Consider the following 13,377-nt stretch of genomic DNA (forward strand, 5'->3'; position numbering starts at 1 on the left):
ATTAAAGGTCAAACTGCTTGCAACATGAAAAACTGATGATTATGACTGGAAAATAAGTAATGATAATTAACTGAAAGGCAATCTTTGTCTTTTTAAAAGACTTACAAAATAACGGAAGACCAAGTTCAAAATTAAGCTGGCTGATGTTCAGTTAATTATTTGTGACAGCCGATGATTAAATTACATGCATAAGCTAAAACTGGATAGAATCAGAGAGGCATGTTGTCTTTCAGTATTATCATTACAGTTCAGTGTGAACATATATAACATGAGCTATAAAAATAAACAGTCAAGTGGAGAAGATACGAGGGTCAAGTACAATATTGACTATTTGCCCATTTTTTCAATAGGTTATCTAAAATTTCAGGAGCTACGTACTGTTCCTTCAGGTCTTTGTCTCACTTCTTATTCAGATCTCCAAAAGCAGAAGTGAAATTTTATTTTTAGATAGACATGTCTACACAAATAAAATTGCATTGGGACAAAAGGCACCAATAGTCTCAAGTCAAAATTGTACCACTCCTACATGTATAATCATGCAAAAATGTATTATAAATATATATACATGCAGAGTGATATTCTCATCACCTACCCATAGAAATAACTTGTGTGAAAGTCTTCATCAGTAGGAAATACAAGCATAAACTTGTTATCTGTAGCTCCACTCTTGTATCTTCCACACTTCCAAACAGAACACCGTATAACTCCACTTCAATTTAGTATACATCAAATAGACAAAAATATTTTCAATATCATTTAAATACTGTCATTACATCTGTCAGTGTAAGAGCCACCAATTTACCAATCTGGAAAAAAACAAGCTGCTTATTTACAAAGCAATCACACCAGAGATCTATTTTTTTCTCAACCTTGTCTTTCAGAATCACATTTGAAAACATAAGGGCCCAACACCAGTTTTAACCATATCTATCACAAGTAAACGACCAACAAAGACAATAGCCACAATGCTGCAAGTTCCGGGATTCTCAGCATGTATAAAAGAAGAAATAAGCAATAAGTGCCTATGTGTGTTTAAAAATGCCCAAACAATAAGTTGCAGAGAACTACAACTAGATAAAAGTTGCAGAAAAGGCATATAAAAAAATCCTCTGTTCCCAAAAGCCTGTTTCCTTTTCAGTGCTATAAGGATGGGACAGGAGCACTTAAATTTGGAAATAAATAATACTTCCCTAGCCAACTATGTGATCATCTTGTGACATGATGCAAAGTTTATGTGTAGTACCAAGTAATAAAGAAGATTGGCTTCAGCTTGGAAATAAAGTGAAAAAATGCTTTCAGGTTGAAAAGGTAAAAGGATTAACTACAAGCAAAATGGAACTTTATAATATTTTCTTTGCAATAGAGCCACTTCTTGCAATTACTTACTGTAATGGGATTTCAACAGATAGAAAAACAGACCAAAACAAACCATGCCAGAATCAAAACAATGTAACACAATTAGGAGGTTCCCTTATCAGTAATTTAAACAATCTGTTTAAGAAAAATCGTGTCTTTTGAGAAGCCAAGGTGATGCCAGCTTGGGTTTTGCCTTTTTTTCCTATGTTTTCTATATTCTTTGCACATATATTTGTAGCTCTGTAGTCTATTGTATTAGTGACTAGTTTTCCCAGTACTTTTCCATGGCCTTTCCCTAGGCAGAAACACAAATTCCAGAGCTCCAAGCCCCGGGGGGTACAAGGCCCCTATGCTATCTTGGTTCTTCCTGAGAAACAAGGTTGAAAACAAGTCTTCAAGATACATTTTCATGGACGAAGTACAGCTACTGCCGAAGAGGACACTCCAGAGAAGGGGCTTGACCTGGGGGGGAATTGCATCACCACTTGTCCTCCTAATTGGTGCCTTTTATCAATTATGCTAATTTCCTAAAGCCTATAAATATGTACTCATCCCTGGAGGGGGTGGGCTTTTGTGGACATCTTTCCATAAGTGCCACTGAAGGCCTTCAAATAAAGATCCGCTCTTATATTATCTCCTTACTAAAATTATCTCGAGTTTAATTTCCAGGTTGGGAAAAAGGCAACAAAGGTAGCTGGAAGATGTACATATCCCCTGGTGATAAGCTATAATTCACTTCTAAAGCAATAAATGCTTGAAAAAGGCAAAGATGAAAGTTAGTAAATACCAGCAGAAAAATCCAGCTGTTTACATTTAATATTAATAGGAGGAGGGAAAGACTGCATTTTTTATTTTTAAAGAATTCAGAAGCAGAGGTCAGTTTGGGGTCAATGTTCCCAAGTGTCCAATTCTCCCTTATTTTACACATTAAAACTAACTCCACAGGACAACTAAATCAGAAGTCACATGCACAAAAATCCATGTCTACACATATCAACCTTCATTTTAAGCTTGCAACATAGAAAAGTCAGTAATTTCTTATCTGCTATCTGCTCCCATGTTTTTCATAGAGCCACATCTCGACATTCAGTGGTCTAAACTGTGTTGTAAGATCCATGCTCCTATTATCCCTTATTTCATTATAATGGCAGCACAAGTAAAATGGGAGAATCAACAGTAAAATCTCAGCTATAGGTTAAAAGCAGTGATTCTATAAGAAGCACCATACTTTTGCACTGCAACCACTGTGTACCAATGCACAGGAAACAAAAAGATATTAGCTAGCAGAACCTGAATGGGGAATTTAGACCTTTAAATCTATGTAGACAGGCTGAGAGAGTTGGGGTTGTTCAGCCTGGAAAAGGCTCCGGGGAGACCTTGGAGCACCTTCCAGTACCTAAAGGGGCTACAAGAGAGCTGGAGAGGGACTTTAGACAAGGGCATGCAGGGATAAGAAAAGGGGGAATGGCTTAAAAATTACAGAGGGCAGAGTTAGATTAGATATTGGACAGGAACTGACTTTGAGAGTGGTGAGGCAGTGGAACAGGTTGCTCAGGGAAGCTGTGAATTCCCCATCCCTGGCAGTGTTCAAGGTCAGGTTGGATGGGGCTTTGAACAACCTGGTCTATTGGAAGGTGTCCCTGCCCATGGCAGAGAGGTTGGAACTAGGGAGTCTTTAAGGTCCCTTCCAACCCAAACCATTCCATGAGACTGACTCTAAATCATTACTTTAGCTTTCCTAAATTTAGGCAAGTTCTTCCAAGCTCATCATCACCTAAACTCCCTACCACTGTAGCCAGAGACAAGTTGTTCAGAGTAAGGTAATCCCAGTCTGGAAATTGCAGCCTGGAGCATCACCATCTCCCTTCCTTCCCTAGTAAACACAAAGACCTTAGGCAGCCACCTTAGCCAAGGCACCTAACTTTTACATCTCTGAAGTTCAGCAAGATTAATTCCAGCTTTAGGAATGGGATTTAAACTTTGCTGTTTTCTCTAGAAGTAGAGGAAAAAGACTTATATCTCCAGAAGGCTATTCCGATTAAAATAATTTCAGAATTAAAAGTCTAATTTTGGTGGTCTGAATTGCACTCTGGAGTCATCAGTGTGTTTACAATGAAGGAGACGTGGAGCCTTATTTAGGTGTAAATATCACACTAAGCTTTAAAACACACATAACAGGTACAATAATATAAGCAATAATAATTACAGCACTTAACTCTCACAGAAAGCTTTCCATTAGAGGATCTCAAAGAACTCTGAGGTGCTTATTAACCTCCTTTTGCCTATGGGGGAAATTGAGGCAAGCAGAGATTTGCAGCTTGCTCAAGGCTAACAGTCAGAAGAGCTCAGCTCTGGTGAAAGCAATAGTCCCCTCAAATTACTGAGGAGCTTAAAAATAGTATCTAGGAATGCTTTCATGAAATGTGCAAAAGCTAAAACGGTGACACACAGAGGCACCTAAGTAATTGAAAGCCAAAAGAGACACAGCTTCTTCCAGCCTCACCTCTACATCTTTATTGTAAATATAGGTACTGCATTGTCTCAATCTCTCAAACTCAATTGGATGTATTTTTATATAACAAAAGGAAATACTGAAACATTTTAAAATAATAGGAGTTAAGAATGCCCTCAATTACACTTGACATTTAAATTTAAGCAATAACGCCATTTACTTCAAGATTACACAAAACATGTAATGGAGTCTTAGACCTATATAAATTTTAAGATCAGATGATCATTACAGTAATTGAAATCTTTTGTGTGTCAAAACCTAGAGGATTCATCTTAAATTTGTTAAAATATTTTACAGTAGACACATCAGTAACTTTGATCCAAACAGAAAGGCTTCATATAAAAGACTACAGGCTAACAGCCTTTTTGTTTAGATAAGCAATACAACCCTGTTTATTTCAAATGTGACCCAGAGCTACTGTTTCATAAAGTATGCACAGTTCAAATGGCATAAACTAGCTAGACCCTAAAACAATTCCCATGAGGGGATGGGGGGCAGGATCTGTGCTTTTTTTAATGCTGTTTAGCAACATGAAACACTTCATTATGATGATTATTTATTTATTTATTTATTTGAGGTTACAGTATTTACATTTCAAAATGTACAGAGTTAGGCAAAGAATACACTGTAAATGCATTAAAAAATAGTGTAACAGCATTCCTTCCAAAATCATAAAGTGAACTTTATTGGTGAACCCACTTTCCTCCAATTTTCCTTAATTTCACAAAGCAAAGGGTTTGTGTTTGTTTTTTTAACCATAATAAAATAATAAAATCAAAACAACATTATCAAATGAGTATCTGTTCTCAGACTGGATCATTTTTAATATATCACATCAAAAGAGATCTCAAAAAATTCAACTCTTGCTGATCAAAATTCATTCTTTCAGGCTTTTTGATGACTAGATGGAAAATATCTTGGATTTGTTTAATCAAATTACATATAAAGATATAATAAAGTCTTTTTCATTGTGTGTTAAGCAAAGGCACATGGAATATGGCTGTGCATTGAAATTATTGGGAAGTGGCCTCTATTTCTCATTACAGGATTTATTTACCCTGATGCCATCTACTGATTCATTAATTATGGAAACAGATATATTAGACAGATCTCTTCCCCAGTTTTACTTGCAAAAGTCTATCAGGAGGCTTTTGGAAACCATCACAACCTACACTCTTACATAGCCATGACAGTTAATAAAAAAAAAATTCCGGGTGTAAATACCACTTACATTAGGAAAAGGCAGCAAACACACACCCCCTACATACCCCTCCAGAAAACATCACATTTTTGCAAGTACAAACTGCACTTTCCCAAAAAAGGACTGATACAGCCTTGATGCAAAGCTTTTGATGTTCCAGACTAATCCATTGCTCCCATCAGTTGGTGAGATTTAACAGAGTGCTTGAAATTCCTTCTAACTTAATAAGCCTATTTTTCACATGCCTTCATTTTGATGATCTAACACTATGAAACTAACAAAATTTGTGAGAAAGACTGGTTTCTAGCTTCATGTTTTCAAGGTACTATTTCTATCAATCAGCCCAAATATTTTAGCTTTTACAGTACAAATTAAAAAGTGCATTTGTTCTACTGTTTCCAAATGTAACTGCAGTGGTCACAGTGCAGACTCTAATTATTTTAGAAATATCTACTCAACTGGTCTGATTTATACACCCTCATCAGGCAAAGACTCCCCTGAAATTCATCTGAAGGATCTGACCAAAAACTACAGAATAATTTAATTTCTAATGAGATTAAATGCTAGCTCCATTAAAACCAATAGCAAACTTCTACTAATATCAATAGGGCTAGAATTTAATTTCTTAACACACTCAAAATATTACTTTATAAAGAAAAGAGATTTACAGTATGTGGATACAGGAAGAGGCAAAATATATTAACAAGAGAAATGAGCGAAAGTAAACACATTTCAATTTGTAAAATAACTACCAAATATAATCCTGTTTCATTGAAGTTAAAATTGGTCATCCAGTCTTAACTCTGGCAGCTCAGATAAAATAACCTAACTATTCTGCAAAAACACCAAAAGACACTGTGAACTAAAAAAATAGAGATGTATATTTCTGCCTGAATTATTTTATCAAAATACTGTTAAAAATTATACTAAAGTCTAGTATATATGAAAGGTTGAAGACTTCTTTTTTTCCTTGCTCAGTTAAGTTTTGCAATGGAAAAACTGAAAAAAGTTTCACTGCCTTTACTTCAATGTTTTTTTCTAAATAAAAATGGAGAATTCAGATGTTTGAAGCAAAATCTCAGATATTCAGATTTTTAAAAAGTGTGAAGGGTAGAACTTCCTAAAGACCTTGCTTGCCAAACCCCACTTGAGGGAGGGAAGCAGCACAGATGCCTGGGAAAGAACGTGCAGATAAGTCGGTAAAACCACTGCACATTAAAGCCCCTGTGATAGTGGAGCCCTGGAAAATGTTAAAGACAGACTTTGAAAATGTTAGGCTTTGTGTTTTCTCAGATCACTGCATCTGCATAAGCAGTATGATAAATGATATAATTGTTAGATGTGATGATTGTTTAGTAATTAAATATAATTACTGTATAATCATAAGAAGAATCATGAGAAACTATGTTAGAAATTTAAGGGGGAACAATGAGAAGCCATGCTTGACTGAAATCTATGTATACAATAGAACAATATAAGTTTAATAATTAACATGAAAGTTATATAACGATAGAATATAAAAACACGATCATCTCAAATGTATAGTCGGAGTGAGATTTGAGTTGAATACTCCTGACACCCAGAGCTCTTAATAAAAGCACCTGCATATAATCGCTTATGTGATTATGTGTTTCTGAACGCTAACACCTGGACTTTCAAGGATTCCTAAAAATAGTCAAATTCTAGGAGAAAATCCTTTAATTTTTCATTTACTGAGCTCTCAGTTTGACATTTAGAGACATTTAAATGAAGCCTTTATACAAACTTTTTTTCTTTTGCAAAGGAAGCTGTGTTTCACCTGCTGCTAAATCCTAACTCCACAGTGGTACGGGTGTCCCATTACTCCTATGCTGGAACAGCTGCCACATTAGAAAACATGTAATTCAATATTAAAAATTACAATATAGGAACAGGTTGCTCAGAGAAGTTGTGAATCCTCATCCCAGGAAGTATTCAAGTCCAGGTTGGATGGGGCTTGGAGCCACCTGGTCTAGTGGAAAGTATCCCTGTCCATGGCAGGGAGGTTGGAAATGGATGGTCTTTAAGGTCCCTTCCAACCCAAGCTATTCTATGATTCTCTGACCTCTAGGAATATACACCAGAATTACACCAGTTTACACCAGGTAATCTGACTCAATGTATTTAATCTTTGAAACCATAAGAAAAATTCTTTAAAGAAAATGAAGTGTTTCTTTACTCCATTATGAAGTATAAAACTTAGGGAAATTAGAGAAACCTTATCATCTGTGATTCTCCACATCTGTGAAAAACTACTGATTTCTCCTCTACTTGTTACATTTGGTGGTTTTCAAGTAATTTCTTGAGATGTGAGCATAAACATACATTCAAAATGTAACTGAGTTGGAAAGTAGGAGTTTCCTTCTGATAATCTTAAAATAAGTCAGACTGATTTAATGAAATACAGAATGGATGAGGTTAAAATTTATATGAAAATTTCAGCTGAAGCAATTTTAACTTCCCAAAAATTCGTAGTCAATGTCCTTTAAAAATAAGACCTTATAATGGAAATCATGACAAACATATGGCTGCATTTAATATAGCAAAAGAATTCCCAGAAGAAAAAAAAACATAATCTGAAAATATGTATTGGGAATCTGTTTTCTCAAAGAGATGCCAAAGTCTGTCGCACACTTATTAAAAATGCAGACTCATCACTACTATTGGTATCTGAAGATTGGTTTCTTCAGGGCTCTGAATCTCTCAAATTCACAATACAAAGCAAGAAAAGAGATGTTCCTGTTTAATGGCACAGCTTGCCAAATCCTTCATCAGGTAGATTATACTACACCAGAACAACAACAGAAAGGCGGGGTTCCCCTCTCCGTTCACAGAGAAACATACTGCTTCACATGGAAAACAAGCTCATGGACCAGCTATTCAACTGTGTAAATCAACACACACTTTTCATTTCAGAGGAGCTGATTTATGATAGGTGAAGACCTGGCTCCAGTTTTGAGGCAAGTGAAAAGAGTGACCAAAGAAATTAATATTTACCATTTACAACCACTGATCTTACACAAGTGTTCTTAACACTAGATAGGTTTTATGGGGAAATTAGGTTTAAATTATATCTTATATGAACTATTCCCTCAGTCTTCTGGGTACCTTGGGATAATTTTATCCTGGAAAGAACGCAAATTTAAAATCTATGCTCAGCTGCTGTCATCCTCTGCTTGTTCTTTCACATTCAAAGTTGCTTGCACTGAAATAAACAATTAACTGAAATTGATGAAATTAAAAGGTTTTAAATTTTGACTCTTACTAACCAAATCCAAATTTTATCTATTAATACACAGAATTATTACAAATTTTTTTTAACTACCTGACTGAGACATTTAAGCTTGGCAGAAATTTCACTGGCTACATTGCGAACAAAGTTATTATCCATTTATGAGATCTGTATATAAAGGTGTTTCAGTCTGAGAGATAAATAAGTTAAACTGATCTCCTTACAAAATTTGTTTACAAATACCTAATTGCTCCATATATACTATTTTATAAAAAAGGTTAAAGGCATGCTTTTACACATACTGTGTTAAGTGGCTGTCCTAGTTCCAGCCAGGGCAGAGTTAATTTTTGCAGTAGCCAGGATCGGCATGGCTAGGACCAGGAGGTTACTTTATACCACCTCAGGGTCATTTTCCGGGAAGGAGGGAAGGGATCTTCCCAGACCAGACAAAGGTCTGGTATTGTCAGGCTCTGTTGGTGGTACAGTGGTGAGCATTTGCATGTGAATCACTCACCTCTCTTGAACACTTTTGTTATTAATATTGTTGCTGTTACTGTTCCTTATGTTGTTTCCAGGAAATTGTTATCTCAACCTGTAATCTTTACCTTTTGTTTCTCCAATTCTCTTCTCCAGACCAGCAGAGGAGAGGGAGGGTGGAGTGAGCAAGTGGGAGCACTAAATTGGAGAATATCATTCCTAAACCATGACAGTCTTATTTAGTGCCCAATGTGAGGCACAAAGGGTTGAGATAGCAACAGATCTGCCTCGATCTCGGGTTGGAAACAAATTTGATCTAAGCATCTGTTGTATGAGGCAATGAACCACTGGTCACAATGTTGCTTGTTCTGTTCATTCATGTGATTGTGGAACCTAATCCTGTATATATTCTTTGTATATGCAATGTGCCCATCACAGTGGTCTTTTTCAGAGCAGGGAGAAGGGATCAGGATTTCTTTGTTGCTGTACTGAGGGATATCACCTTATGACATGATAACATCAAGGGCAATGAGTGTCATTTGGGATGTGTATTCAGTGCTGCTCTCCTACCCTTACTTCAGGCACTACTTTTGGGAGTGCACTAATAATCATACCCAGTCTGTGGAGGGAACAGGGGAGGATGACTTTCCCCAGCCTTTCACCCCCTTTTCCTCCTTCAGGCCTGGTAGAAAAGGTTCTGAGAATTTTCAATTTCCTTTGAATGCTAAGGAAAGCATGTTATTGTTGCTAAGTCTGCCAGGTCTCCTCAGTAAGGTCCACACCCCATTTAGAGTCACAAAAGAGATTTCTAGGGAGGCCATTCAAAGATCTGCCTCGAAGGTGGATAGTCATAGGTGGTATGGAATGTGGGAGGACATGGGCCAGTATTTGGAGGACTTCTCTGATAGTCTGGAAATTCACCCCTGAACTACAGGACCTTCTTAAAGTGAAAAAATATGTGAAAGGAAAATGATGTGGAAATTCCAGAGAGGCACGAAGTTATGCAACATGCTGGGCGCTGGCTACTATTTATTGGACGTGGCTCAATACTAGACTGAATCCTCAGAGGGAGGAGGAGAAAAGCAGACCAACAGTCACTGTGGCAACTCAAACTGCAGCTGAACCAGAGGAACAACTTGTACCAGTAGCAGTCACTCCTGTACAGAAGAAATCCGAGACCAAATCAGTTTGCTTAGTGGGGGATGAAAAGAAAGTAGGGCCCTCGCAACAGGAGGAAGAGGCAGAGTCAGAGATAATAGTCCGATCCTTATCCCTGAGTGAGCTGCAAGACATGCAAAAAGATTTGTCACCAATCAGGTGAGCGCCTGGTGACCTGGCTGCTCCCATGCTGTGATATCATGGCTCATAACATGAAACTAGATGGTAGTAAAGCCAAGCAACTGGCATCCATGGGCATTGATGAGGGGATTGGTAAAAGAACAGGAACTCTCAGCCTCTGGAAGCGACACTTGTCAAGCGTGAGGGAAAGGTATTCTCTCAAGGATGATGCAGTAGTGCACCCAAGCAGGTGGAATGCCATGGAGCAAGATATCCAGTATCTGAGAGAATTAGCTGTGCTGGAGGTAATCTATAGGGATTCAAATACCAAGCAGTCCCCTCTAGATCCAGATGAGGTCCAGTGTACACAGTCCGTGTGATGGAAGTTTGTACAGTGTATCATCATCATACACCAACTCGTTAGCATTGATGTCAATGAAAGAAGAACAATCAGTGCTTTAGTTGACTACTTGACTCCAGCAATCGCATCTTTTTTCCTCCCTACTCACCTGCACCTCAGCTCTGTAACAACTGTCCAAGACTGCAGACAGACTTGAAAGACTCAAGCAAGTTAGGAAGGAAATGTCCCATGCCCTGCAAGAACAGACCAGAGTCTCTGCTATTGGGGCAAGCGCTCCCCTTCTAGAAAGGGTACACACCACCAGGTAATCTGTGGTTTTACCTGCATGACTGTAGGAGGATAGAATATAAGTAAATAAAGGTAGTATAGAAAGTAATCTTACCCCCTAAAGAGTTGCAGCTGGGTTAATTATTAAATATTAGGAGCAGGCCTGATTTTAACAGGCCACAGCTGTAGCCAATAAGAAAAGTGTTATAAAAGAGTGGATGGTTTAGCTGAGGGGAACTGGAGTCAGTGCTTAGAGGAGCTGCCTACAAGAAATGTTAAGGAGGTATGAAATTCTAGCAATATGGAACCTTTGCAATATAATGACAACACACGTCCATGGAGAAGACATGAGGAAGTGGGATTGAAATCTACCCCTGGCCTAGCAGCATGGGGATGTGAAATGAGAGGAAGAAGACCCGCCACAGGAAATTCATCAGGGATAAATGCTACACCAGTTTCTAGTGTGCAAGTCCTCAGACAGAAAAAAGGGCTGATGCTTTTTCAGATTCTCTTGAAGGGACCTCCAATGCATATTTACATGAAGTGAGCAACAAGTACTATGACCAGTGTTGTCGCATTGCAGCTGATCTGAAGCGGCCCCCTAAACTCAACCAACCGAGAAGAAAACAAGTCCTCAGATAAGGTGGGATGGGTTGGATTCAAACCCAAGCAAAGGCCTCAGCCAACCCTGTTCTAGCTGAGATGCAGATACACTGCTGGGCAGAGAGAGGTCTCATCCAATTCTAAACCCGGGAAATCCAAAGCCCTATAAAAGGGGCAGCCATATTAAACTTGTGTCTGTTTGCTGATGACCCACCGGTGTTGTGTTGGGTCTCTCTCCAACCATGACCCCACATATCAGATCAGAACAAGAGGGGCCCTGCCTCTGGCCAGGTGGACAAAAGGGACAGTCAGATCTATTGGACTGTGTGGATCTGATGGCCTGGCGCATCAGACCAACAGGAGTATAAGGCTTCAGTTGACACTGGTGCACAATGTACCCTAAGCCACTGAAACATGTAGGGACAGAGTTTATTTCTCTTTCAGGGGTGACAGGGGGATTCCAACAGCTGACTGTACTGGAACTGAAGTAAGCCTGACCAGGGAACGAATGGCAAAACCACCCCATTGTGACTGGCACAGAGGCTCCATGCATCCTTGGCATAGATTACCTCAGGAGAGTGTATTTCAAAGACGCAAAAGGGTATTGTGGGGCTTTTGGGATAGCTGCTGTGGAGGCAGTGGAAATTAGAGAGCTTAATACCTTGCCTGGTCTCTCAGAGGACCCTTCTGCTGTGGGACTGCTGAGGCTCCAAAAACAACAGGTACCAATCACTACCACAACACTACACTGTTGACAACACCACACTAACTTGGACTCTCATCCATGAGATGATTTGTGAACTGGAGAGCCAGGGATTGGTCAGCAAGACTCATTCACCTTTTAATAGTTCTATATGGCCAGCGCATAAGTACAATGGAGAGTGGAGGCTGACAGTGGACTATCGTGGCCTGATCAAAGTCACACCATCACTGAGTGCCGCTGTGCTGGACATGCTGGAACTTCAGTAAGAACAGACCTGTCTATCATGTGGCCCAGAATAAGAATGATTGCAAGTGGGATCCTGAACAGCAACAAGCTTTTGGACAAATTAAACAGGAAATCGTTCATGCAGTAGCCCTTGGGCCAGTCAGGACAGGATGTGAGGCACATGCTTTACTCCACAGCTGGGAAGAATGGTCCTTCCTGGAGTCTCTGAAAAGAAGTACCCAGGGAGACTTGAACATGGCCTCAGATTCTGGAGTCAGGGATACAATGAATCCAAGGCCTGTTAAACCCCAGCTGAAAAAGAGATACTGGCAGTTTATGAAGGGGTTCACACTGCTTCAGAAGTGATTGACACCAAAGCACAGCTCCCCCTGGCACCCTGACTGGCAGTGCTGGGCTGGGTGTTTAAAGGGGAAGTCCCTTCCACACATCATGCCACTGGTGCTTTGTGGATTAAGTGGATCACTGATTACACAGTAATCTCAGATAGGAAATCCTAACTGCCTTGGGATCTTGGAGATCATCACAAACTGTCCCAAAGGCAGATCAGGTCGGGTTGCAGAGCTGAAAGATATCCAGCTGGCTCCAGCTGAATGAGTGAAATGGCCAACACTACATCTCTGCACTGACTTGTTGATGGTATCAAATGCTCTGTAGTGGTGGGTGGACCGATGGAAAAAGACCAATAGTCAGTGCAGAAGAAAACTCATCTGGGCTGCTGAGCTGTGGCAAGAGATCACTGCCTGAGTAGAGAAGTTGGCTGTCAAAGTCCATAATGTAGATGCACACGTACCTAAGGGTTGGGCTAATGAGGAGCATCGCAACAACAGACGGGTAGATCTAGCTGCCAAGAATAAAGTGTCTCAGGTAGATCTGGACTGGCACCATAAGGTTGAATTATTTCTGGCTCAGTAGGCCCATGACTCCTCAGGTCTTCAGGGAAGAGATGTAACATACAGATGGGCTTGTGACCAAGGGGTGGACTTAACCATGGAGACTATCTCCCAGGTTATCCATAACTGTAAACCATGCACTGCAATCAAGCAGGCCAAGCAGGTATAGCCTCTGTGGTATGGGGGGGACAATAGTTAAAATATAAATATGGGGAAGCCTGTCAGATACATTA

The 13,377-nt window shown here is 39.3% G+C and overlaps 1 protein-coding gene across 6 annotated transcripts in view; it reads right to left on the minus strand.

Moving 5' to 3' along the window:
• LOC136568494 (protein ARK2N-like) overlaps positions 1-13,377 on the minus strand; it is a 99,519-nt gene that overhangs the window by 54,651 nt on the left and 31,491 nt on the right. For 5 of the 6 annotated variants that reach the window (XM_066568496.1, XM_066568498.1, XM_066568495.1 and 2 more), the window contains exon 3: positions 593-709. The exons of the other annotated variant lie outside the window; for it this stretch is intronic. In XM_066568496.1, the coding sequence (XP_066424593.1) occupies positions 593-709 (117 nt within the window). The remainder of the gene's footprint in view (positions 1-592; positions 710-13,377) is intronic. 6 annotated transcript variants of the gene reach the window in all.

This window comes from Molothrus aeneus, chromosome W (assembly GCF_037042795.1).
Source record: "Molothrus aeneus isolate 106 chromosome W, BPBGC_Maene_1.0, whole genome shotgun sequence".
Classification (NCBI taxonomy): Eukaryota; Metazoa; Chordata; class Aves; order Passeriformes; family Icteridae; genus Molothrus; species Molothrus aeneus.